The 23,852-nt window shown below is 37.1% G+C and overlaps 1 protein-coding gene across 1 annotated transcript in view; it reads left to right on the forward strand.

Annotated features, from left to right (window-relative positions):
* Positions 1 to 23,501, forward strand: part of LOC149797898 (uncharacterized) — a 40,894-nt gene extending 17,393 nt beyond the window's left edge. Inside the window, exons 2-7 of the mRNA XM_089962932.1 lie at positions 1,277 to 1,349; positions 6,684 to 6,769; positions 8,716 to 8,823; positions 11,660 to 11,719; positions 15,915 to 15,995; positions 20,122 to 23,501. Of these exons, the coding sequence (XP_089819058.1) occupies positions 1,277 to 1,349; positions 6,684 to 6,769; positions 8,716 to 8,823; positions 11,660 to 11,719; positions 15,915 to 15,995; positions 20,122 to 20,415 (702 nt within the window). The 3' untranslated portion in view covers positions 20,416 to 23,501. The remainder of the gene's footprint in view (positions 1 to 1,276; positions 1,350 to 6,683; positions 6,770 to 8,715; positions 8,824 to 11,659; positions 11,720 to 15,914; positions 15,996 to 20,121) is intronic.
* Positions 23,502 to 23,852: the final 351 nt, after the last annotated feature.

The following is a 23,852-nucleotide window of genomic DNA, read 5'->3' on the forward strand; positions in this document are numbered from 1 at the left end:
TTGAAAGCTGATAAAGACACTTTATTGTTGTACTTATTTTCATGCTTTTGTTTGCTTCGATGAAAAGTGATCCAGACTGTGATTCGTTCGTTTCAATTTTTTTATTCTGTCCTTCCGTCTGTGACCAATTTTCTTTCCGCACAATAACTCGAGTTATACATCATCTGCAGTTACTAACGTTTGTCAATGGCTTGCACTTGGACTAGGGATGAAAACTTGAGAATTTCGGACCCAAAGATGAAGATCAATATGAAAGAAAGAAGGAAATGGTTTCTACGCAACAAGTTTGGTTCTTTATCACAGATCTGAAGCAAAAACGGCCTCCACTTGGCAGAAGGAAAAAGGTTATTGGAGTCTAAAGGTCAAAGATTATGGTCACTGTGACCGAGAGAAGAAACGTGCTTTTTGCACAATACCATTCGGTCTGTAGCACAGATATGGACCGAATATTGTGGATGGCTTGCACTTGGGGTAAGGAAGAAACGTGCTGATTTCAGGACCAAACGGTTGAGAGTAAAGGTCGCTGTGATTGAAACGAAACTAGTTTGAACAGCAACATTATTATTCTGCATAACAGGCCTGGACCAAACTATATATATAGATCGCTTGCACTGATTGCATGACGAAAACCCTGATGATTTTGAGGTCAGGGCAAAGGACACTTTATCAGAGAAGAAAATGTGGGTTGTTTTGGCACAATAACATTAATTATACACAGAACTGAGACAAACTTTGTGGACTCCCTGGAATAATAAGCAATACTACCCGACCAAAAATCATAGCTACATTAACATCTAGGAAGCATATACTTGGGTTATGCGTAGATGAGCCAGATTTGTTCATAAGGTTTTCATTTTATCACGTACTTTCACGCACTGAAACTGGAATTAGGACTACGCATAATCGAAGGTACGCAATAAAATCGTTCGCATGACCTTTCAACTCGCCATAGCTTTGTATGTGATTTTTAGATTTTCTTTTAAACAAATGTTTTCAGTCTAATATTTTGGGGATTCACGGACATTAAGATGATCATTGACAAAGATGGTCTCTTTCGCGCGTGTACAAGCAAGAACATTAACTAGCACAATTATTGTATATAGTCTTTTTTTACTGCATCTTTCTTGTACTTATCTGTTACAACATTTGCTGCTTTAAAAATTGTTTGATTAAGCATTATGATGCTTTATTCGGATTGTATCTGTTTTTACTGTTTGTAAGTTAGGAAATTACACATTTTATTCATATATGGATGCGTGCACTTTTTTTGTTGCAGGTCATTTCTTTAGTGTGCTTGGTGTATTACCTATTCCGCTACGTGGGATACAAGCTGATAGAGAAATCCACAGGTAAAGTAAAGCAGTCAATCGCTTGCCTTTTTTGTATCAATGGCATGCAGTCCAATGCAGTAAATTCTCTTCTTTAAGCAGCATCAACATAGACCTTCTTCTCTGAAGAAATAAATCTTGTTTAATATATTTTGCAAAGTTTAAGGAGTTACTCAGATGTGTACATTTCTCATCTTTTTAATATAAAAAGCTCTTTAATGTACATAGTCAAAATCAGTGTTTTTTTTTTTTAAAATCTGTCGTTGCTTATGTGAAAAAGATCCCAATATTGCAATGAAAATCATATGGATCCCAATGTTGCAAAATATTATATGGAACCCAATATTGCAAAGAATATTATATAGAAGACATAGCACTGAGTAATGCCTACAGATATAGCGTAGAGACCCGTCTCACAGTTGTTGTATTGAATAGTTAAGTAACTTGGCGCCTTTTCTGCTAAAATATTCTTACTTTGCAATGAATGGTCCATATTAAGATTTTGCACTGACTAGCATGGGTCAGCTACCGTGGTGTGTCCCTGGTTCACAGCACTTTACTTCAATAGCTACGGTACCATTTTTTATGTCTTTTGGTATAACTAGGCCTGGGATTGAACTCGCAACCTTCCGCATCCGAGGCGGACGCTATAACCACTTATGTCACTGAAGCGGTGCCTCTGTACTAAATAACCTATTTGTGTAACTGTGCCATAAAGCACCAGACCAAACCAAACCCATGATTTTAAAGATTGTAGTCGCTAGTTAGTTTCAAAGCTACAAGAGTTATTCCTCTTAGATTATCCGCCCTATTCTGCCCTGGTATGTGCAAAGACCTTATTTCACGTCTTCCTTCCTTCCTTCCTTTTGAATAAATCCAGAATTTGGGGTAAGTATTAATGTAACCAACGAATATATTCTTCATTATACTGCATTCAAATTAGACACTAAATCACAATCCATTTTAGCTACACCGGTAATTGTGCAGACGAGTTTGTGGGGACCAGGGGCCAGTTTTTATGTAAAAATTTAATGCTGCGATCATCGGCCTAGTATAAAAGATCATAACAAATAAAATACACGATTGAAGTGAAAAAAGTCCATATTTTTGGATACCAATATTAAAACAAAGCATACGAATATGCCAGAGAAGTCAATGGCAGTTCACAGTAGAAAAAGTATATGCATCCCAACTCCAAATTTATATCTGCAATTTTCACTTTCTAAAGGTCATTTTTGACACCAAGTGATGCTCACAGTGCAAACACAAGCCCTTTGCATAGATGATAATTCTGCAAAACAGTGTGTACTAAACAGGTTGATGCAATTGAAAATGGTTGTCATCCAAGCCGTCTTTAGGATATTCTACTTGCCCCAAACCCATGTGTTTACTGCTATAGGAGGCTAGCTCTTCTTCCTAGCCGACTATTGGTATTTCACTATCTACATACTGCAGAGTAACTATGGAAGGTGTGCATGCCTGACATCAATTTCAAGAACAACACAAACCTGAAACAGCTAGCTCACAAATATATCCATATCTTTAATTAGTAAACAATAATAGCTGAAAAAGTCACACCATAGCCTTAAGTTAAGAAATTTGCCAGGGACCAATTTACGAAACTAGACCCTGCCACCTTATTGTAGGGCCTGTCGTCAGACGTCAGTTGGTGCGGTAGCCCGTGTTGTTATGGCTTCCTATCCAAGTTGGATGATTGCTATGAAAAATTATATTAATTTTCATCGAAAGGTCGTGTTGGTCATAATTGAAATTAGTGATGCTGAGACATCCAGTATGACCAGCACATCAGCAATCTTGAAAAGCTTGTTATCGCTGCTCCTCCTGAACGAAAAGGGGTTTTCACAGGAAGACATTTTATACTGTCAAGATGGTTCTAAATGAAAATGGTTTCGATCTAACATCCAATATGGGTACCACAGCGGCCATCTTGAAAATCATGTTATTGCTACTTCTTCTGAACGGAAAAGTCATGTCAACGTGGTGTTTCCATGGGAAGGTGTCTCATAGTGTCTAGCCGGTCTTAATTTAAAGTCTGTCAATTTGATTTCCAATACCACAGCGGCCATCTTGAAAATCGTATAGTTACTTCTTCTGGATGGAGAGTCGTATCAACATTGAGTTCTCACGAAGACTTAAAAATCTTGTTTCTGCTGCTGCTCCTAAATATAAAGTCATATCGACATGGGGTTTTCCCCTAAACTATTTATGATATCTAGTTAGTCCTGAATGAAAATAGTGCCCACCTGATTTCAAATATAACCCTCATTGCAGCCATCTTGAAAATCTTCTTGTCGTTACTCCTCTTTAATGGAAAGTCATACAGACACGGTTCTCACCAGGACTTCATTTGGTGTGTAGTTGGTTTGAATCAGAATTATGCTGATCTGATATCCATATGATCACCTTGGCGGCCATCTTGAAGAAAATTTTGTAATCGCTTCTCCTCCAGAATTGATAGTCATCACCATAGGATTTTCACCAAAAGACTTATTATGATATTTTGTTTGTCTTAGAAAAAACGACGCCTTTCAGATATCACATATGGCTGCTGCAATAAACAAATTGAAACTCTTTTAACTAATTCTCATGAAAGGATGGTCCTATTGGTAGCAGGTTTTCCACCAATTTCTTCTAATGGTGTTGAGATTGTCCAAAGTGAAAATAATGCGGATCTTACGTCCAGTATGGCTGCCGTATCGATTAATTTGAAGAACGAAAAAAAAAACAAAAACAAACAACGTATCGATGAAGAATATCTTAGATGGTTTCAACACTCATCAGTTAAAAAGAAGGAATGGTTTTGCCTTGAGTTCCTGGTAATTTCTTTTCTGACAATAGGGCGTCAGTCAGGGACTCTTGGTTTAAGTTCCATTCACATTTATCTTTGACACGGCAATAGTTTCGTCATCATTAACATCACTTCTAATTTTCTAAATGATTTAACTATTCTTCATGTGCCAATACTATCTTTATTTAAAACAGAACAGTTTCAGCTGATACTATCATGCACAGCATCTCTCAAAGACGTACTAGGCATGCATAACATGGGAATATGAGAAATTATTATTTGTCGTCTGTTCCAGTGAATTACGTTGATATATTCCAGAGATGGCGCTCAGATTTGCATTTCAGGTAGACATACTATTTGTGAAACATGACATTGCTTTTGAGAAATCAATTTCCTCTGATTGAATAAATGCATAGTTTTGTCTTACGCCAATTTCGTCTATTACGGACATTTATCTAGCAGACAAATGCTACCATTCGTAACTCAAAAGCAATGACTCATCCAGATCAGCTATAACGAGGAAGGTCTTTTCCACTTTGCTCTTCTATTTTTCAATGCGAATTGATTTAATAGCAACACGATCTAAACATGTAGTAGAAAGTACTGGCCTCGTATTTTGAGTTTCCATATGCGTTTCCGGCGTATGCGTCGTTGTTGAATAATTAATCATATTTCTCTTTGGAATTTTTTTAAAATACATTTTTCGGTTCTATGAAAGGTTATATAGTGAAGGTTATGTGTGTAAATAATAGTTGTATCTTGTCGATAACTTTGTTGTATAATAGTTGTATCTTGTCGATAACTTTGTTGTATAATAGTTGTATCTTGTCGATAAATTTGTTGTACAATAGTTGTATCTTGTCGGTAACTTTGCTGTATAATAGTTGTATCTTGTCGATAACTTGTTGTATCTTGTCGATAACTTTGTTGTATAATAGTTGTATCTTGTCGGTAACTTTGTTGTTCTTTAAATTAATATTGCTAAGCTATAACGACAGAAAATGAAAAAAATTGAATTAAACATAATACCACAGTATTTATTTTTGTTCTTGCTGGTTACGTCAGAGGACTAATGTCAATTTTTTAATAACAGTGTGTCTGATTTCTTCAAAATTTGTCTAACACACCACTTAAACGACTGACTACTTCCGTTCTGTAGGAAGTATGGATTTATCGGGGATATCTTGCCTGTAATGAATGGTGGTGATGGTTTTGACAGTACGCTTAACATATTATTGGCTGTATCATGACGAAGAAATGGGAGCTAAGTGTTTTCCCCAAGGACACATGGGCAGCCGGCCTGGTTGACCAGGGTGGGTATTGAACCCAAGACCTTTGGATTACGGGTTCGACGCTCAACCAATTGAGCCATTGCAGCTTCCTCCAATGTAGGGTTCAATCACAGTATCAGTATCTGACCTTTGATACTGTTTCTAAGAATCCACATTGCTGGTTCACCACCATAATCTAACTAAAGTCATGTGCCGATGCTTTAATCGTGACATACTTTACAAAAGTACAGTCTGAGAGAGAGAGAGAGAGAGAGAGAGAGAGAGAGAGAGAGAGAGAGAGAGAGAGAGAGAGAGAGAGTATTAATCACTGCTAGTTGTACGTCAGACCTGAAAATTTGTTTTCTGTACCCCTTCAGTCCTGATTCGTCATCAAAATTAAAATATGTACGATTCTTTTGGGAATCACCTTTTGAAAGCAGACTGAAACAATCATCTTGGAGTAGGAAGGGAAACAACTCGAGGCATGCCTGTCAAGAATAATGAAACATATTAGTTTAGTTATAGAGCAAATTGGAATATTTTTTTTATCAAAATGTACATATAGAAGCTCATATTAGACAATAATATTATAGAATGATTAAACCAATCGGTGAGCACATCAGAGGAATAGTCCACGTTCCTGAAAATTCACGAAACGTTCACACAGCCCACGGTGCTAACATAAGGCATTGTGTTCTGGTGTTCATCGGTAATGCGATGCGTTATTTAGACGGGCCAGATGAAAATAGAATATATCACTTAGAGCAAACAGTTTGCCAAACAAAATTCTTGACTAAATGAACACCAAAATTACTGCTTATATCGAAAAAAATACTGTGCGATTTTAGGTGATTTTCCCTTGAAATGACACATGGTACATGAAAAACATAACTTTTCTGCGTTTTTCCCGTGTTACACAGTCATATGAGACCTTTCTTTAAATCTACATGACAGACTCTCACTAGTGGCTTTGGACCATACAGTTGTTCTTTGGTGGGATACTACAGATGTCATTCTTTGCATGAAATTACCCACTGTAAGTTACGTTAACATAGAACGATAACAAGCAAAGAAAAAAACAACAACAACAACGTATAATTCTAATAAATTTACGAATATATTTTTATCTGCAGTTTAAGAGTGACCGGAAGAGACATACGTCAAACAACATGGCTCCGAAAGCTTTAACCAACTTTTTACTTCAGCAAATTATTTACTCTTCAACGTTATGGAACATTTTATTTTTATAACGATTGTGTTTAATTTTTCTTTCAGAGTTTACTGGGATCGTTTATACTGGTTTCGTGATATACACCTTTGTGATAGTTGCGTCTTTGGTTTTAATTCCAGGAGTACAACTGGTAAGCATGACACAATCCGTATTTGTCTAGCTTGCCAAGAGCTTTAAACTTTGAACATATGTCTGTCTATATGTCAAGTATCCGTTATAAAAAAAATGGTTCTTTTTATATCTGTTCTTACATTGTCTTCCTCGCCTTTCTTAGTTATTTTGCTTATCGTAAATTCAGTGATAGCACATACTGTATTTTCTCGCTTATAAGTTGAGTCCAACTGTAAACTGCACAAATCCAGATCTGCCGTCAATTAATGCGCGGAAAAATCTGGGTCTTTGCAGTTTGTTGGGCGTAATCAGTAGAACAAACAATATAGACCTTGACCTACCGGCACCTTATGCTGTTTGCAAGTGGACTCGACTTAGAATGCTTGCAAACCCCATCTATGTTTATGCATATAATAAAATTTTGCTAATATACCTTTTCAGTGGTGGCACTACATGTCCTCAGTTTTAAAGGGCATAAAAGTTATAAGTAAAACCTGTCTTGAAAGACCACTGCTATATGAAACCACCTGTCTTGAGAGACCATGCTCTCAGTGCACAAATTTAATGATTATATAGCAGAATAAATATTATTATGAGAGACCACCTGTCTTGACGGACCATATCTTTTTGGCAAAATGTGGTCTTTCAAGACAGGTTCTACTGTAACTTGATAGTAATTCTCCCAGGTTTAGGTAACAGTCATAGAAGAGATTTGGATTATTTCCTCTGGGATATCTGATATGCTGCATACATCTTTGTTCAAAAACACAACTTTTGTTGAACTATTGACTGTATTTTTCACAGAACCTCTGTCGTAAGCTCTACATAGTCTATTTTGAAATTTATATAACAAGTGTTGCTTCATACGTTACATAATTTTACGTCATTGTATCTACATGCCCTTGCCACTCACGGCAGTAACAGGTTAATTATTTTTTACTGTTACAACTTATCTCCATTTGGCATCAGTTAATTACATAACATCATACGTCGAACTCGGCTTCACATTGGTATATGGGTACATTTTCCTGAGGAAACTTTCTAAGAATTGTTGACTAAAGGTCAAAGATCAAGGTCAAATAAGGTCATTAGTGCACAGAATGATACATCATATGGACAATATGAATGGACGCTATTTTCTCAGTAGTTTAAACTGACAATCACTAGAGAGTATATCACTTAAGTCTTCGGCACCTTCCTTCGAACAGATTTGTTGCAATCTGATTAAATTTAGATCTCCACAGTCATAAGTGAAGATCCAATGGACACCAATAAGAGGCCATTTTCTGTTGACCTTGTGATTCACCAATCAAATCACAGCTTTCAAATTGCTGAATGTGACGCACGTCATTCGGAATATATACTTACTAACGATAACTTTCCCTAACACGACTTTGCAGTGTTTTATCTGATAGGACACTATAAATAGATGGACTGGAAATCCCAAAGGTTAACAAAGGTGAACATTATACCGGTGTCTGTCAGATCGACACGCAGGACTGTAGCATCTGATTTTTAACGTAGCTTTAACAACTTGAGTCATATCGCTACAGAGTCTGCAGTGTGGCAGTTTATAGTGACGTCTAGCACTGGGGCATCATGACTCATCCAGTCACATTATCTGACACCAGGCCTCTTAATGATGAGCGCTAAGCAAGGCAGCTGCAAGTACTATTTTTTTTATAGGTCTTTGGTATGACTCGGCCTGGGTTCGAAGCCGCCTCTTCCTGCATCCGAGGCGGACGCTCTAACTACTTAGTAAACCGGAGTGGTCTAAAAAGTCGAATTAAGAGGGAAAAAATATTTCATAGAATACACATAATAATGTTCACAACTGTATCATGATGAATCATTCAAAACCTTCTTTTCTTGTTTATTAATTTTCTTTCCGTCGCAACCTGTTGCGTTATTTCTTTTTTAATCACCATTTCTCTATTTTAAGTTATCCGTGTGTTTTTTTTTCAGGACAAGAAGAAATTGCTTTTGCCCTGGATATATATGGACATCATAATAGTGTTGTATGACACTGGCTCTGTGGCACTGCTTACAATAATCCAACTGGAAAAAGAAAAGGTAATGTGCATAACGTGGTTCATGCCAATATATTTTTAGGGACTAGATATAATTTCTGGCTCTTCCAATATTTTTCTATTCCACCATTGTGTCATCTGAATCTTTATTGCTACTTTGAATTAAGATGCACTTACTGTCCGGGCAATTCTTCTCTTACTGTCCCGGCAATCTGCACGTAGTGTCGGGACAATTCTTCACTTTTCCGGGCAATCAGCACTTACTGTCCGGGAAATTATGCGCTTACTGTCCGGGCAATCTGCACTTAATATCGGGGCAATTTTTCACTTACAGTACTCGCTTAATAATAATCACGTATGTTCGTCCGTCGTTCCATTCATCTGGCGGACAATTTACCCACTAACATATCTCGTAAACCTCTGCGAGTCATTTGATGATACTTGGCAGTTATTTGTCCATATCTTAACCACGTGTAAGATCTATTATTTTTTACCTTCCTTCATTAAGGTCCTAAGAGAGGGTCAAAAGTTCAAATTTTTGTGTTAAAAATAGTACATTGCATAATCGGACGACAAGGAATTTCGGACCCGACACATAGGTCATGGTTCAAAGTGAGCGTTTGGGCTTTGACATGTCGGATGTGGAGGTAAATATAATTTTTTTAAAAAAGAGGGCGGGGGACTTTCCATGGCTAGCCATGGGTGTTGCTATAGTTTTGTTCTTATATTTAGAAGAAGAAAAAAAAACGGGGACCGTGTGATATTAATATGTGCGTGAAGGTAACGGTCAATGTTAGATAGGCGACGCTAGCGGAAACAAAGATGTGTGGGTGTTATACTTGAGAAATGTGTACGGCTATGCACCTTTACAGAAAAGTTAAAAGCACCGGTTTCAGTTTTCTAGCTTTTACCTTTTTGAGCATTATTTAAGCATCTTCAAGAGCCCTTCACTTTCACGGCTATATCTAATGAAAAATGTAATAAATTTCATGTACAAACCTCGCAATTTTCTCGTCTGTATATGAAGTACTTAAAGTAGACAGACTGTGTACTTTAATAACTCTTCTGGAATGGCAGAGAGAAATGTAATTGATGAAAGTACTCTCCAGTGATTGCGGAAATGGTGTCAGAAGGTAGCTCTTTATTTTGAAAAACACGTTAAGTTTAATTTACTTCGCATTGAAATGGTGCAGTTTTAATATCTTTTTGGTATACCGCACAGAAAAATGCAAATGAAAATATAAAAAATACGCATAAGATGATTAAATAACGGAAGCAAGATTGCTGGAACGAGCGCGCAATGTAAATCGGGGATAAGTGTGGCAGGAATTCTACCACACACACACACACACACACACACACACATATATATATATATATATATATATATATATATATATATATATATATATATATATATATATATATATATATATATATATATATATATATATATATATATATATATATATATGCACACACACACACACGCACACAATATCACCTATCCGTGCCCAATACTACCCTTTCTTTTTTCTGTTTAGAATGATAAAGGTGGAGAACTTTTGAGCGTTGTTGTTGTTGTTGTTGTAGGGTTTAACGCCATTTTTCAGTACACGCTAGGCTATACATGGCGGCCAGTATTAATAGTGGAGGAAGAACTCGGGAAAGCCCCGGAAAGAACCACCGACCCACGAGAAACTTTTGAGCGTGAGGGTGGATAAAATAAAATGAGAGAGAGAGAGAGAGGTGGAGACGATTGGTCTCTTCCGCGTATTATATTCCCCTTTTCTTCTCTATTTCCCTCGCCATGTCTTTTTGCTTCCTTTCCTAATTACAATTTCTGTGGATAAAGGAGTTAGCGTTGGTGGTGCAGAGGAATACATAATGGTGGGACAAGAAAGCATGGGTGCCCGCAGAATTATCTTTTTGGGCGGTGGGAGTGGGGGTGGGAAACGTACAGTGGTCAGCTTTAAACTTTTACGGATGTAGGCCAGAACATATTTGTTGGTGAAATCCGGTGGGGTGGGGTGGCTAGTGCCCCCACCTACTTACCCATGCGCGTGTGCCCATGCAAGAAAGTATGTAAGAAACTGGAGTGGGGTGGGGAGGAGAGAGAAATTAAGGAGATAAGAAAGGTAATGGGGGTAGATTTACCTTTTCTTTGTTCGTCACGCCCTCTGCCACTCCATCTCCCTTAAGCTTTTGGATTCCTGTAATTTGATCTATCTAAGACTCGTATTTTGTTTTCTTTCATCCCACCATATGGTTTTCTCTCGCTCGTTCACTTTTACTTTCGTATTTTTTATTTCTCACCTAACCCTCCTTTTCCACAACTCCTTTTCAGCTGTACAATTTGTTTCTACCCCAGGGATGAAGAATATAACCTTTGAGATCTCCCGCACGTTGTGAGATGCGATTAATGGAGGCCATAGACGCGGTGGCTCAGTGGTTAGAGTGCTGGATTCGCGACTGAAATGGGGCTAGTTTGAATCCTACTATCGCATTAGCCCTAGTCGGCTATCGTGGTGTGTCCTTGGGCAAGACACTTCTTTCCAATCACCTGGACACTAACTAACCTTGTTGTGTTGTTGTGCCGTAAAACACCTAACCAGGCTTCATCATCTACATCCATTTGTTTATTTTTTCTTCACATTGTCATGATTTATTGTCATCGTCCTTTTGTCTGTCAATCTCTTTCACTTGCATTTTATCTCTACTTCCCAGATGTCTTCAACACTAATAACTTTCCATACTTCACTGACTATTTCCATACTTCACTTACTATTTCTCAGATATACAATACTAAAAGTAAAATTCGGATGACAGTATCATTTGTCAGAAATAATCCACTTGTGTTTTCTTTCTTTTAATTACAGACACTCAATGAGTGGGAAATATCCTGGGTTTTCTTCTATTTCTTCAGATTAACCGCAAATGTAAGTATATCGGATATGATTGATGGGAAGGTTTTGTTTGTATCGCATAATTGTAATGGCCTATGTCCAGGGGCGCCCGCAGAATTAATTTCTCGGGTATGTGCACGTGTACAAACATGTACTGATAAGATATTAAGTTGTACAGATGTAACGAAAACATGTTTAGATGTGAAATCCAGCGAGCGGAGGCAAGTGCTCACCCACCCACCCCTTGCCCCTATGTGCGGGCATCCGCATTGACGTATATCCATCTCTGTCTTATTTACTCGTGCAGTCTTTTTTACAAAAATACATGCATCATCCAACAGGGATATAAAAATAAGAATTTGATAACAAAGCGTTATGGAAATTTCTCAGCAATTGACTAATTGTCTATTACACGCAGTATGTGCCAATGGAATATGAGTGTGCGACTGTATGGATAACATCAAAACAATGTCAAAGTTGGAAGTCAAGCGACAGAGTCAGTTTCTTAAATTTTAGGACTGCTAAGTTTCTGCAACGTATCATATTTCAGATTAACTTTATATGTCTTTCTTTATTTAAATAGTAAAGTGCAAGTAACTTTGAAAAGTGATCGTGTGTTTCTTGCGTCCAGTGAATGAGATGATTAAAGCAAGGAACGCTTTCTGAATATCTAATAAAAATATGCCGCTATTATTACCTTGGGAAAAAAATGATGTAGCTAAACTTTTAAAATATTTTAAACCCCTCTTCCAAAATTCACATCAGAGAGCAGATAAAGCAAGAGATAGAGAGATGTTAAAATTGATATTACATCTCAGTAAAGAGCTAAAATTACATTACTCTGAAAGTTCTTAACCGTACGTACATGACGTTAGCTAGACATGTTTATGACTACATTGGTATGCTCTGAACTGGAAAAAACACCATTATTTATAATTAATGCATCAGTATGTATTTGCTCAAAGATTATTTTCATATTTGCCCGTCATGTTGTTCATACTGTCAGGTTGAATTAATGATATAATGCAATGGCATGCAACCTCACAATCTGTTCAGTGTTTTACCGCATAGAGTAATTGTATTTTGATGATGCTTCCAACCAGGGATCTCGTTAGACCTAATGGATTTTGACATTGTTGTGTCGTTTTCATCCACATTTCTACAATCTTCGAATATCCGTTTATTTTCTTGTGCACGTGTTTTGCATACGCAATTTGCTTTTAGACCAAAGTTATAGTGTTTATTTTCGTCTTGTGGGATATTTGTATTTTCGGACAAGCTTCATTTAAGTTTATCTGTCCGTCTAGCCATCCGTCTGTTTGTTCGTCTGCTTTGGTTATCTTTCTTTCTCTTTTCCTTACCATCTCCATTTTCCTTTTTCTTGTTGTTTTCTAATGACGGAGTGAAATGCCGATAGTTTTATAGTTGTCAGTAAATGGCATTAGAGCAACATGGATTCAGTTCGTGTTTCAGTAGAAGGTATTAGAACGATTTGGATTCGGTATGTGTTGCAGCAAAGGGTATTAAAACGATCTGGATTCGGGTTATGTTTCAGTAAAGGGTATTTGAACAACATTAATTCGGTTTGTGTCTCAGTTAAGCGTATTTTAACTACCTGGATTCGGTTTGTCTTTCAGTAAAGGGTGTTAGAACGACCTGGATACGGTTTGAGTTTCAGTAAAGGGTACTAGAACGACCTGGATACGGTTTTTGTTTCAGCAAAGGGTGTTAAAACGACATGGATACGGTTTTTGTTTCAGTATAGGGTATTAGAACAACCTGGACTCGGTATGTATTTCAATAAAGGCTATTAGAACGATCTGGATACGGTTTTTGTTTGAGTAAAGGGTACAAGAACGACCTCGATACGGTTTGTGTTTCAGTAAATCAACCTTAGATCATGCGTTCATTCGTATATTACAATGATTTGAGGCTTAAAATATATCATTAGAACAGATGACTCAGTTTTAAGCGTAAATCGGTTGCAGTGACACAACTGGAGTTAATTAATATAAGGCATTCATGTAGTTGTATCCCCAGTCAGTTATTGCGACTCGACAGTAAACTTCATCACCTAAGTTACTAGTGATTAATGCCAGTAAAAAGTAAATATAGGAGGTAGTGACCTATCATGTGCTATACTCATGGAAATAATGGATTACAGTAACTTTCACGGGCGTTTACCATATTTCTTTTTTCCTTCCGTCCATAGCTCTTGATCAATTCAATAAATAAACTTTAATCGCCTTGAGCGTAGTAAACTATCGAATCTGTAAGTACATAATTATTGTACTAGATGAAAGTATCGAATTCATAACTGTATAATTATTTCATGCCATTCATGTAGGAAAATCGCACATTATTATATTGTTGCATTGTGAGTGTCGGATCGACACAGGATCCATTGATTATTTTCTTTTTAAAGTTGCTACCAAGTATTTCACCACCCACATTGAGAATGGTCAGATGTAGCATTCATAACAGCCATACCGTCATGGAATCTGAAAGGAAACAATAACGGCCATATCGTCATGGAATCTGAAAGGAAACAATAACGGCCATACCGTCATGGAATCTGAAAGGAAACAATAACGTCCATACCGTCATGAAATCTGAAAGGAAAAAATAACGGACATATCGTCATGGAATCTGAAAGGAACAAATAACGGCCATACCGTCGTGGAATCTGAAAGGAAACAATAACGGCCATATCGTCATGGGATCTGAAAGGAAAAATAACGGCCATACCGTCATGGAATCTGAAAGGAACAAATAACGGCCATACCGTCATGGAATCTGAAAGGAAAGAATAACGGCCATACCGACATAGAATCAGAAAGGAAAAAACGGCCATACCGTCATGAAATTTGAAAGGAGTAAGAAAAAAAAAATAACGGCAATATCGTCATAAAATCTGAAAGGAAAAAATAACGGCCATACCGTCATAGAATCTGAAAGGAAAACATAACGGTCATACCGTCATGGAATCTCAAAGGCAAAAATAACGGCCATACCGTCATAGAATCTGAAAGGAAATAATAACGGCCATATCGTCATGGAATGATTAATGTATTGACCAATCGACTGATTAATGTATTGACCATACCATGCAAGACACAGATATGCCGTAGCATGTCGCGCTGACATTTCTGAGTAAATACAGTTTGCTAGGAGTAATCAGCACAACCAACAACATAGACTCTTATCTCCCATGCATTATGCGACGGCAGTTTGGAGTCTAATTTGCTTGCAGTTTTAATAACCCAAACAAGAGTGTAGATGGAAGACTATTTTATAATTTACACTAATCCATTCGCCGTAAATTTAAACATTACAACAGATGCTATCTGAGGAAAGTAATTCCGCTTTAAACACAACATGCAACGCTATGATACATACTGATAATACATGTGGTTACGATATGGTAAATCATTGGTGGTTATCAACCCTATCTGCTCCTCTCATAAGAGGAAAAGTACCTCTTTGGGTCTTGTAAATACCTCTCCAACACCACTAATTTAGTATAACACTTTCAGACAAGTTAGGGATTAATAAAGCTTACATCTGATACTTTTATGCAAGGCCCAATTAATGTGGAAGCAGGTCCTTGAGTAATTTCAAGAAGCTCCCCTCCCCTCCCACCTCGACAAGACCAAGAAAAAAGAAGAAAAAAAAACAATTTTGCGGCGTTGAATGGCTTCCTGCTAGGCGATGGTGCTGAAGCAACTGAAGCGTTTGCACCGCCTTTAAATGCTGGCATTGCTTTCATGTTTATGCTGCTGAACTAGTATTTATAGTGTAATAAGAGACCCTTCTACTTTCGTATTCTACTTCTTCACAGGGGCCCCGGGTGTCCGAGTGATCTGAAGCGCTCGCCTTTACCGATCACTGCCATCTCACCGCTGTCCGCGTGGGTTCGAGTCTAACACTCGGGCAATGTGGGTGGTTGAGAAAGCTTGGCAGTAGCTTCCCGTGGTTCGGCGGTTCTTACCTGGGTTTTCCCTGGTTCTTCCTTCACTAGTAACACTGCCCGCCATGTATAGCCTATCCATCGATGTGCTAAAAATGGCGTTATAACAAAGGCAGCAACAACTTCTTCAGAAAGGAAACTAATACGAGTTTTCATGTAAGTGTTTATCACTTCTGCTATTTTCTTTAAACGATTGCTTGTAGTCTAGCTACAGTATATTAAATATATTACCATACGAAATTTATGTTTCTTTTTCAGTGTTATTGTTTTGCTTGTGTGGTGTCCCAGTACCAAGAACTTTCAGATGGCAGAGGGACATACGAATACTTATATAAACCTGTAAGTATCATGTAGTATTGTCAGCCTGATTAAAAACAGATCTCTGTCTTCACGTAGAACAGTGGAGATCTGATTTTAATAAGATTGGTAGTGTACTTTAAAATAAAATATTTTTACTTTCTGTAACGTCGCCCTCTTAGTAACAGGGGTGGTTAATTGGATTTGGCTGGCGTTATCTAGAGGATTACCTCCCTCGACATTATAGACCGGTGGGAGTGGAATTTTAACAGGGAACTGAGCAACACTATTAGGAAGGAATAATGCAATACTAGCCCCCTTCGACAAGAAAAATAACACTGATACGGGGAGAAAAAAGAAGAAAGGTCGAAGTGACCATTCACACTTTTCTGGCTTTAATGTGATAAAATTTTAATGCTCAATGCATTCAACTTTAAGGTTGAATACAATTCAAAATTTGACACTTTACAATGCACTTCGATCAATATTTATTGAAACAAATGAACTGAATCACAAATCAGAAGGCGAGAAATTATATTATTTCTAAAGCGGACCGCCTGAGAAAGAGAATAGATGTTGTAATCCTGCTTTTATTACGGCCTTGACCTTGATGATCAAAAGTACAAATACCACGTGTGCTCGGGTCCCGCAATTCCGTCCATATACATGTAATACAAAACAAATTTGAAACGCAGCCATAAACAACCTCGTGATCATTAAAGAGTAACAACAATCAATGTTCGCAGTCTCATCAAACAACTCATATGCACTCCATGGAAAACACTATATAAAAAAAAAACGTGTGCTGAATGAAGACAGTACATTCATTAATCTATGCAACGGAGCTGTCTAGGGCCGTAGAGAGCGATAATGGACCCTGGGGTAAGAAACACCCGGGCCTCTTCTAGTTCTTGTTCCAAAACAAAATTCTTTTATAAAATGAAAAAGTGTTGTTCGGTCCGGACCCCATTTCGGGCGTGGGCCGCGGAGATACGTCCCCGGTTTCCCCCCTCCCCTCTTGTCGGTCCTGGAGCAGTGTACACCATCCCATAATATTGAACATATATGCCAGGCATGCTATTTAAGTAAAATTGTTGTGAAAAAAAATGTTAAAAAGAGCTAACATGCAATATAACAATACGTTCGGTTAATCGATGCCACTTGTCTACATGTCTATCATCTATAGAAGCTTGTGTACAAGCGCCAAAACAACAGTGGCTACGTATCTATGGTATCACACGTACAAGCTAGCTTCCACAACAATAGGAGCTATGCAATCTGGACGGCACATGGTACTAGGTTATTCAAAGCACGAAAACTGTGTATATATCTGTCACTGTCATAAAGCTGCAATTTCCATCCCAACTATTTCATAACCTCGTAATTGGCAAATTCTGCAGCCAACGGCGATTTACAACAAACCAATGACTGACGTAGTCATAATATCACAATGCTGGCAAGTGACAGACAAGGCTGACAGTCATTCCCACGGCTTATACACAGTGTTAGACTGATACCATGTTTGAACTTTACCATCTACACAGCTGTTATGTAAATTGAACGCCTGAGCAAACGCGAGGCCCGATTTGGATCATTTTTTTAGGGGGCACCCTGAATGTATGCATGGAGCCCCCGGTGAGCACGTCATTTCGAAATAAACTTTGAAACAAGTTTCATATGATATTGAACTTAAAATGTTCTTCCATCGCTTTAAAATTACTTTCTCTTCGTTTGATATATTTTTAAAAATCAATAACATGCGGGACCAAATCGGCATAAGGCCGGCCCCCGATTGCCTGTCCGTGCTCAGACGGAAAGAAATTCTGGCGTTGATTATTCTCACTATTTCCAAATATTTGCGTATCAGACTCTCAGTTGTGTGAACATTTTTCATTAAATTCCTTACCTTACAATCTTGAAGCTATTATATAATAATCAAGGTCATTAGACAATATGTCAACATTTTGTTTTCCAGAAGATAATTGTAATGGGAATCAGTGGATTTCAGCCAAATTTATTGTCAAGGGTCATACTGATATAGTTGTGGCAGTGTTCTTTCCTGTACGGCAAGCTGTAGTAAGATCACCACAACTCTTTATATCAGTTACACTGATTGCCCCGCACACTATTACTCCCACTTCACCTTATTGCATACTCACACCATTTAAAAGTTCTTGCACACACACACACCCACACATCCATGGCATGTTTGAACTTTAACGTTTACACAAACGGTTGACAGATGGTAATATTTATGAAATGAAAACACACACACACATACACGTGGATGCGCACACAGATCTTTCTCTGTGTCATAATTTATAGATGTTATGGCCGCTGACTGTCTCCCTAGGTTAAGTTTCCGCAATATAACTTTACAAGAATTGTTACATTTTAACAATTTCTTTTACGGATGCTTGAATAGAAATCACTTTGGCATCCGCGTGAGTGTACATCCATACGTTCCTACAAACTATTTATTAGGGTCAGTATCGATTATGGTTACTATGTGCAAAGTATAGATTACGGTCAGTATAGATTATGGTTATTTTATGCAAAGTATAGATTACGGTAGTGTATATTATGGTCAGTATATGCAAAGTATAGAGTAGGGTCAGCATGTACTGTTTGTTAGCTTAAACTTAATGTTACAGTTTGTTTTGTTCTTTTCTTTCTAGCCGAATAAAAAGTAAGCTCGATAAAAGAAACATATAAAGAACAACAGAAAACTCCTATAAATGGGAAGGGAGGGATGTTGCTTTCTTGTATTGATATGATGTTCAATGAAATTTCCAGTGCTCTACGTCTTCATTTGCTCTTGAGGATATGGGACCAAGCGATCTCAAGTTTTGTCTCTGCTTCCGTACGTTAATAATTGCTTCTTAACACCCTGGACTTGTAGCATAGAGAACTTAGATGAGTTCGATTAAGACAGCCATGCACATTAATGAGGTGATCACGCATCTGATTGGCTGAATTGTTTTTACTACACTAGAGACGAGGTCTATACGATTTTGATCAAATTTACACCATGGACTTCTATTATCAACATCCCAGAGGAGATAGCTGATGACACTGGGTGATAATTACAGTTTTTACTTACTAGTCCGGCAAGTTGATAATGGAAAAATGCTATATAAAATTTGAATGTTCATTAATATTTTTACGTAACAATTGGGCTACTGACAAGAAATACTACTTACCTAATAATGAGCGAGCTCCACGTATATTACTGAGGTGATCTTGCACCTGATTGGTTGATATTGTTACTAATCCAGAAGTCGTATTTCCTATTTGAAACAAACTTAGAATATGGACTTTTAAAAAACTCGAACTAATTCCATAAATGCGAGATCTGCGCACATTGCTGAGGCAACCTTAGGATTGACTGGTTAAGTTTGTTACCATTCTGAAGACCAGATTTCTGTTTCGAGTTTAATCAAATTTTGAATTTCGGCTTACTTCAACAAGATTTTGAACACATTTGACAATGAAGAAAATGTATGCCTCTTGATAAAGTGATTTGCATCTGATTGGCTGAGCTTGTTATGTCCCTTGATGTCATATTTTGAATCTTATTTTCATCAAACTTGGAATCCCGTGCACCTGATTGGCTGGTCTTGCGACCACTCTAGAGACTGTAATACATGTGAATCATCAAGAAATTGGATGAATACAGTTAGGAGCGAGGCTCATGAATATTAATGAATATATCATGTCTCTGATTGGCTGAACTTGTCAACAATTTAGTAATTCTATTCCTTATAAGATTTTAAAAAGAAGCTTTGTAAAATATTCAGTGACTTTTATAATGAGCGAGATATACTGATGATGTGATCTCGCATGAGATTGAACAAACTTCTTACGACTTGATAGATGATATTTCTGACCCAATTTATTAAAATTTGGTTTCTAGGCAAATATCATTATGATACAGGATGAATAATGCATCGTTTTGTACAAAAGTTGTATCACTATTTAATAGTATCCATCAGTAATATAGAAACTTCGATTATTCTACAAAGGCATGGCTTTATTTTTGACCATATGAATTGTATTGCTAATTATCAAAACTTTGGAGTCATCCACATGTCGTAGGCTCAGATAGATGGAATGATGAAGCATCACGATTTTGCATAAATAATCTCAGATAATTCTTTACTTTCAGATTAGAAGGGGTAGAATAGACATCGCTGGATATGACTTAGATACGTTTGATCTACCAGTTGGAATTCATCTACCACCCTACTACGAGCAAGATCCAAACAAAGAATATAGTCCGCCATCTTATGACAGTGTATATCACGTGCCAAAGGAACAATCAGATTCCGAGGACTTTGAACCGTGTTCCTGTCTTCAAGTAGATGATACACTTTCCACGGTCGCAAGTGGATATGAGTGCAATTATAGGAGAATAAATCCAAACTGTTATCAAGTGACGGTGGATATAGTGTGGATATAGCAAGATATACTGTACTTGTTTCATTACATCATATTACGTCTTGATTATATGCTCATTTTTTTCTCCTTTAACTTTACATTGTCGGAATCGTTCAGTATTTTACGATATTGAACTCGCGCTCCTTCATGTTGCACTCATAAAGATACTTTCTATTGTAAACAAACAATGGACGCAGACGCCAAGACTTTTGATTTGTAAACAAATCATGTACATTCACCTTTACGTTTTGGTTGATTAAATTTGTTTCTGAATGAACTAAAGCAGATGTTTCGTGGATTGCCACATACCAGCTGCTTTGCTACATTCTGCGTTTACTATTTTGATACAATGTTTCGGATGTAGGCTAGAGATAGACGACAGATTTCAAAATTGCTGGGTATCTAAAAATAATATGCAAGTGACAAGGCATAAACTGTCTTCTTTAGCTGTTAATAAGAATGGCAAAAAATATACTTACAGTTTTACATCCTTAATTTCCTCAAAATGCACTTTCTTAGTTCTGCAAATCCGAATTACATGAGCCATGTCATGGGTTCTCAAGCTTGATTACACATTTCGAAATTGTACTGTAATTTCGACTAAATTCCAAGTGCAATTGCATCCTCCTTACTGCGCTCAAAATTAAATAAACATTATATTCCATAGCGTCTTTTTGATAATTGAAATTGAAAGACTTCATATTTTTCCCACATTGTGATTTCAAACATTCAATGACAAAGCAGAAACACTCTTACAAATGTCAACACGCTAATCCGTCGCCGCTGAAATCCAGACAATGATCACGAAATTACATAGAAACGACAAAAATTCCAAAATCTATTCATTCAGATCAAACGGAAAAGTTGTTGCAATGCGCAATCATTCACAATATGACTCCAAATTTCAATTTTAAGTAGACCAAAACTCCATTTTCTTTCGAAAGTTATGTCGAGCGCACGACTAAGTTCAAATTTGTCTGGGCAGAATTATGTGTGCATTAATACTGTTGTTGTTGTGTAATGATGAATCTGCGCTTGTGTATTTAGTTTGGAATACGCCATACATTCAGTTGCTTTGTTTCGTGTAGTGTATTTTTGTTTACATAATTAAGCTTTATGTAGAATAAGAAAATGAGCATATAAAAAAGGTTACTGCATTTGTATGGGAAAACATGAACAAGTTTTGTCTGATGTATATACTGCACTCCCAAGGCCGTGCAGTATTCCATCCAAAAATCTCGTTCATATTTTCCCATACAAATGCAGTAAACTATAATTATTACACAGAACCTAGTTCTAAAATTTCGATATGGCGGATACCATATAACAGTTATTGTAGTGGAATGTATTCCAAAGAAAAACAGAAGTGTTCATATATAACATGACGATACCGCTTACACCTCAAAATCTGCAAATATGACAATATTATTTGATATTACGGGTGGATATCAGGAATATATGGTGTAAGAATGGCGAATTTTAATAGCGGTTAATGAATATGACCAAATCAATGCTTAGCGTTGTATTTTGCCCTACTGAAAGGACATTACGTTGTATTTCGCCTTACTGGAAGGACATTACGTTGTATTTTGCCCTACTGAAAGGACATTACGTTGTATTTCGCCGTACTGGAAGGACATTACCATGCCGAGCTTGTGTTTCCCTGTGATAAAACTATTATTCCGCTTTTTGAAAGGATGCTGATTCTTGCATGGAACTTATCTGCTTGTTTCAAAGAAATCGTGTGGAAGCATGTCATTTTTTAGTGCATTTCCATTTCTCAAATATATTTTAGCTTGATTTATTGTTATATACAAGAAAAGACAGGCCATCATTAGGTACAGACATCAATCGATACATTTTAGACTTGATCTTTAAAAAAACAACATCTACACTATTTTATTCCTCAATACGTTAAACGACATAATGTCGTTTTAGCGTACAATCTCAAACAATAAATGGTCCAGTTGTCATATAATATTATCCATTTAGCATACATACACTACTGAAAACTAATATAGATTAATGTTGTTATCTTATACATATCTTTTCAGAGAATTTGTACAGAGTAGTAAATCCGTGTTAGATTCATGCACATGCTGCGCCTACATTTTAGTGTGTGTGTGTGTGTGTGTGTGTGTGTGTGCGTGCGTGTGTGCTTGGATTTTTAACGTAGCTTTTATTATTTTTCAGTCATGTCACTACGATGTCTGCAGTGTGGCAGTTAAGTCATTTATCTTTTCAAATCGTATAAACTTTGACCTTTCACTCGCTATATTGCTCAAATACAGTAAACCAACCATCTAACCAACCAAACAATCGATAAATCAATCCAGTCAGTAAGTCGCTGTCTTTCCTTTTTAAATGCTCTCTTGTTTTTGATTGTATAAGACCTATTCTTGATTATTTTTCTAAACCACCAGCTTAATATCAGTTTGATGTGCAATTTGTATAGGTTTATTCTATTGGTGCAACTGCTGTTTAAAATACAACAGATCTGACTTGTATCCATGTTTTCATTTAAATTTAGCTATACAAAAATGCACAGATGTAGAGTCTAATTGCGCGTTCGTTATGTATTAGGAAATCACAATTTTTGTGGTTTTCTTATTGTTTTCTTTGTTTCTTTAACAACATAGTTTTAATTCAGTTAGTTTATTTTTGTGTTACGCACGTAACACTGTGAAGATCATAGCGTGCCGAGGAAAGCAGATCACACTACGGTGCCCGATCCGGGCTAATCCGATGGTGGGAATAGAACACGCACCCATTTAGTCACGAATCCATCGCCTTAACCACTGAGCCACTGTGGCTGCAGTTGGTTTGTAATCAGCTCGTCTTCACTAACTACAACTGTAAAAATCCAAACAGTCATTCAATATATGCAAACTGTACCCTTTATTAATGTGCTTGCTAGAGTACATGTGAAAGAGGCAGACGTCACAGATAGGGAAATGTCGGTGTCGATGATTAAAAAAAAATTGTGTTTTTAGTTCGGAGCATTTAGCATTTTCTTGTGTTTGAGTGCAAACAATGTTTTATATATCTGTTATGTTCATACATTGCATTTTAAAAATGGGATAACCCAATAAACAGGTCAGTAAGAAATTGCTTCCCTTACTTATTTCTACACCTACAGACCTTTTTTTAGGAAGTCGAATTTGGGTTTTTCCACTCCAGTATTTGACGCATGCGCAATCAATGTATGGCAACTTTTAAGCGATTGTCATTAACTTAGTGTATGTTCGTGAAGAAAGTTTCAAATAAATTTGTAAAGGTTTGACATATGTACACCCTTCGCAGAAATAGTGTGTTTAAAAATCATGAGTGAATAGTTCAGTAATCTGCCTAAAAGAGAAAATTAGATATGAGCACAAAAAAGCATCAGAGAGGACCAGAACAGCGGACAGGATTTGTGGGTCCTAGGAAAAATTATCCAGTAGGCCCAAATAAATCACA

The sequence above is a fragment of the Sinohyriopsis cumingii genome, chromosome 6, assembly GCF_028554795.1.
Source record: "Sinohyriopsis cumingii isolate HCF-2022 chromosome 6, ASM2855479v2, whole genome shotgun sequence".
NCBI lineage: Eukaryota > Metazoa > Mollusca > Bivalvia > Unionida > Unionidae > Sinohyriopsis > Sinohyriopsis cumingii.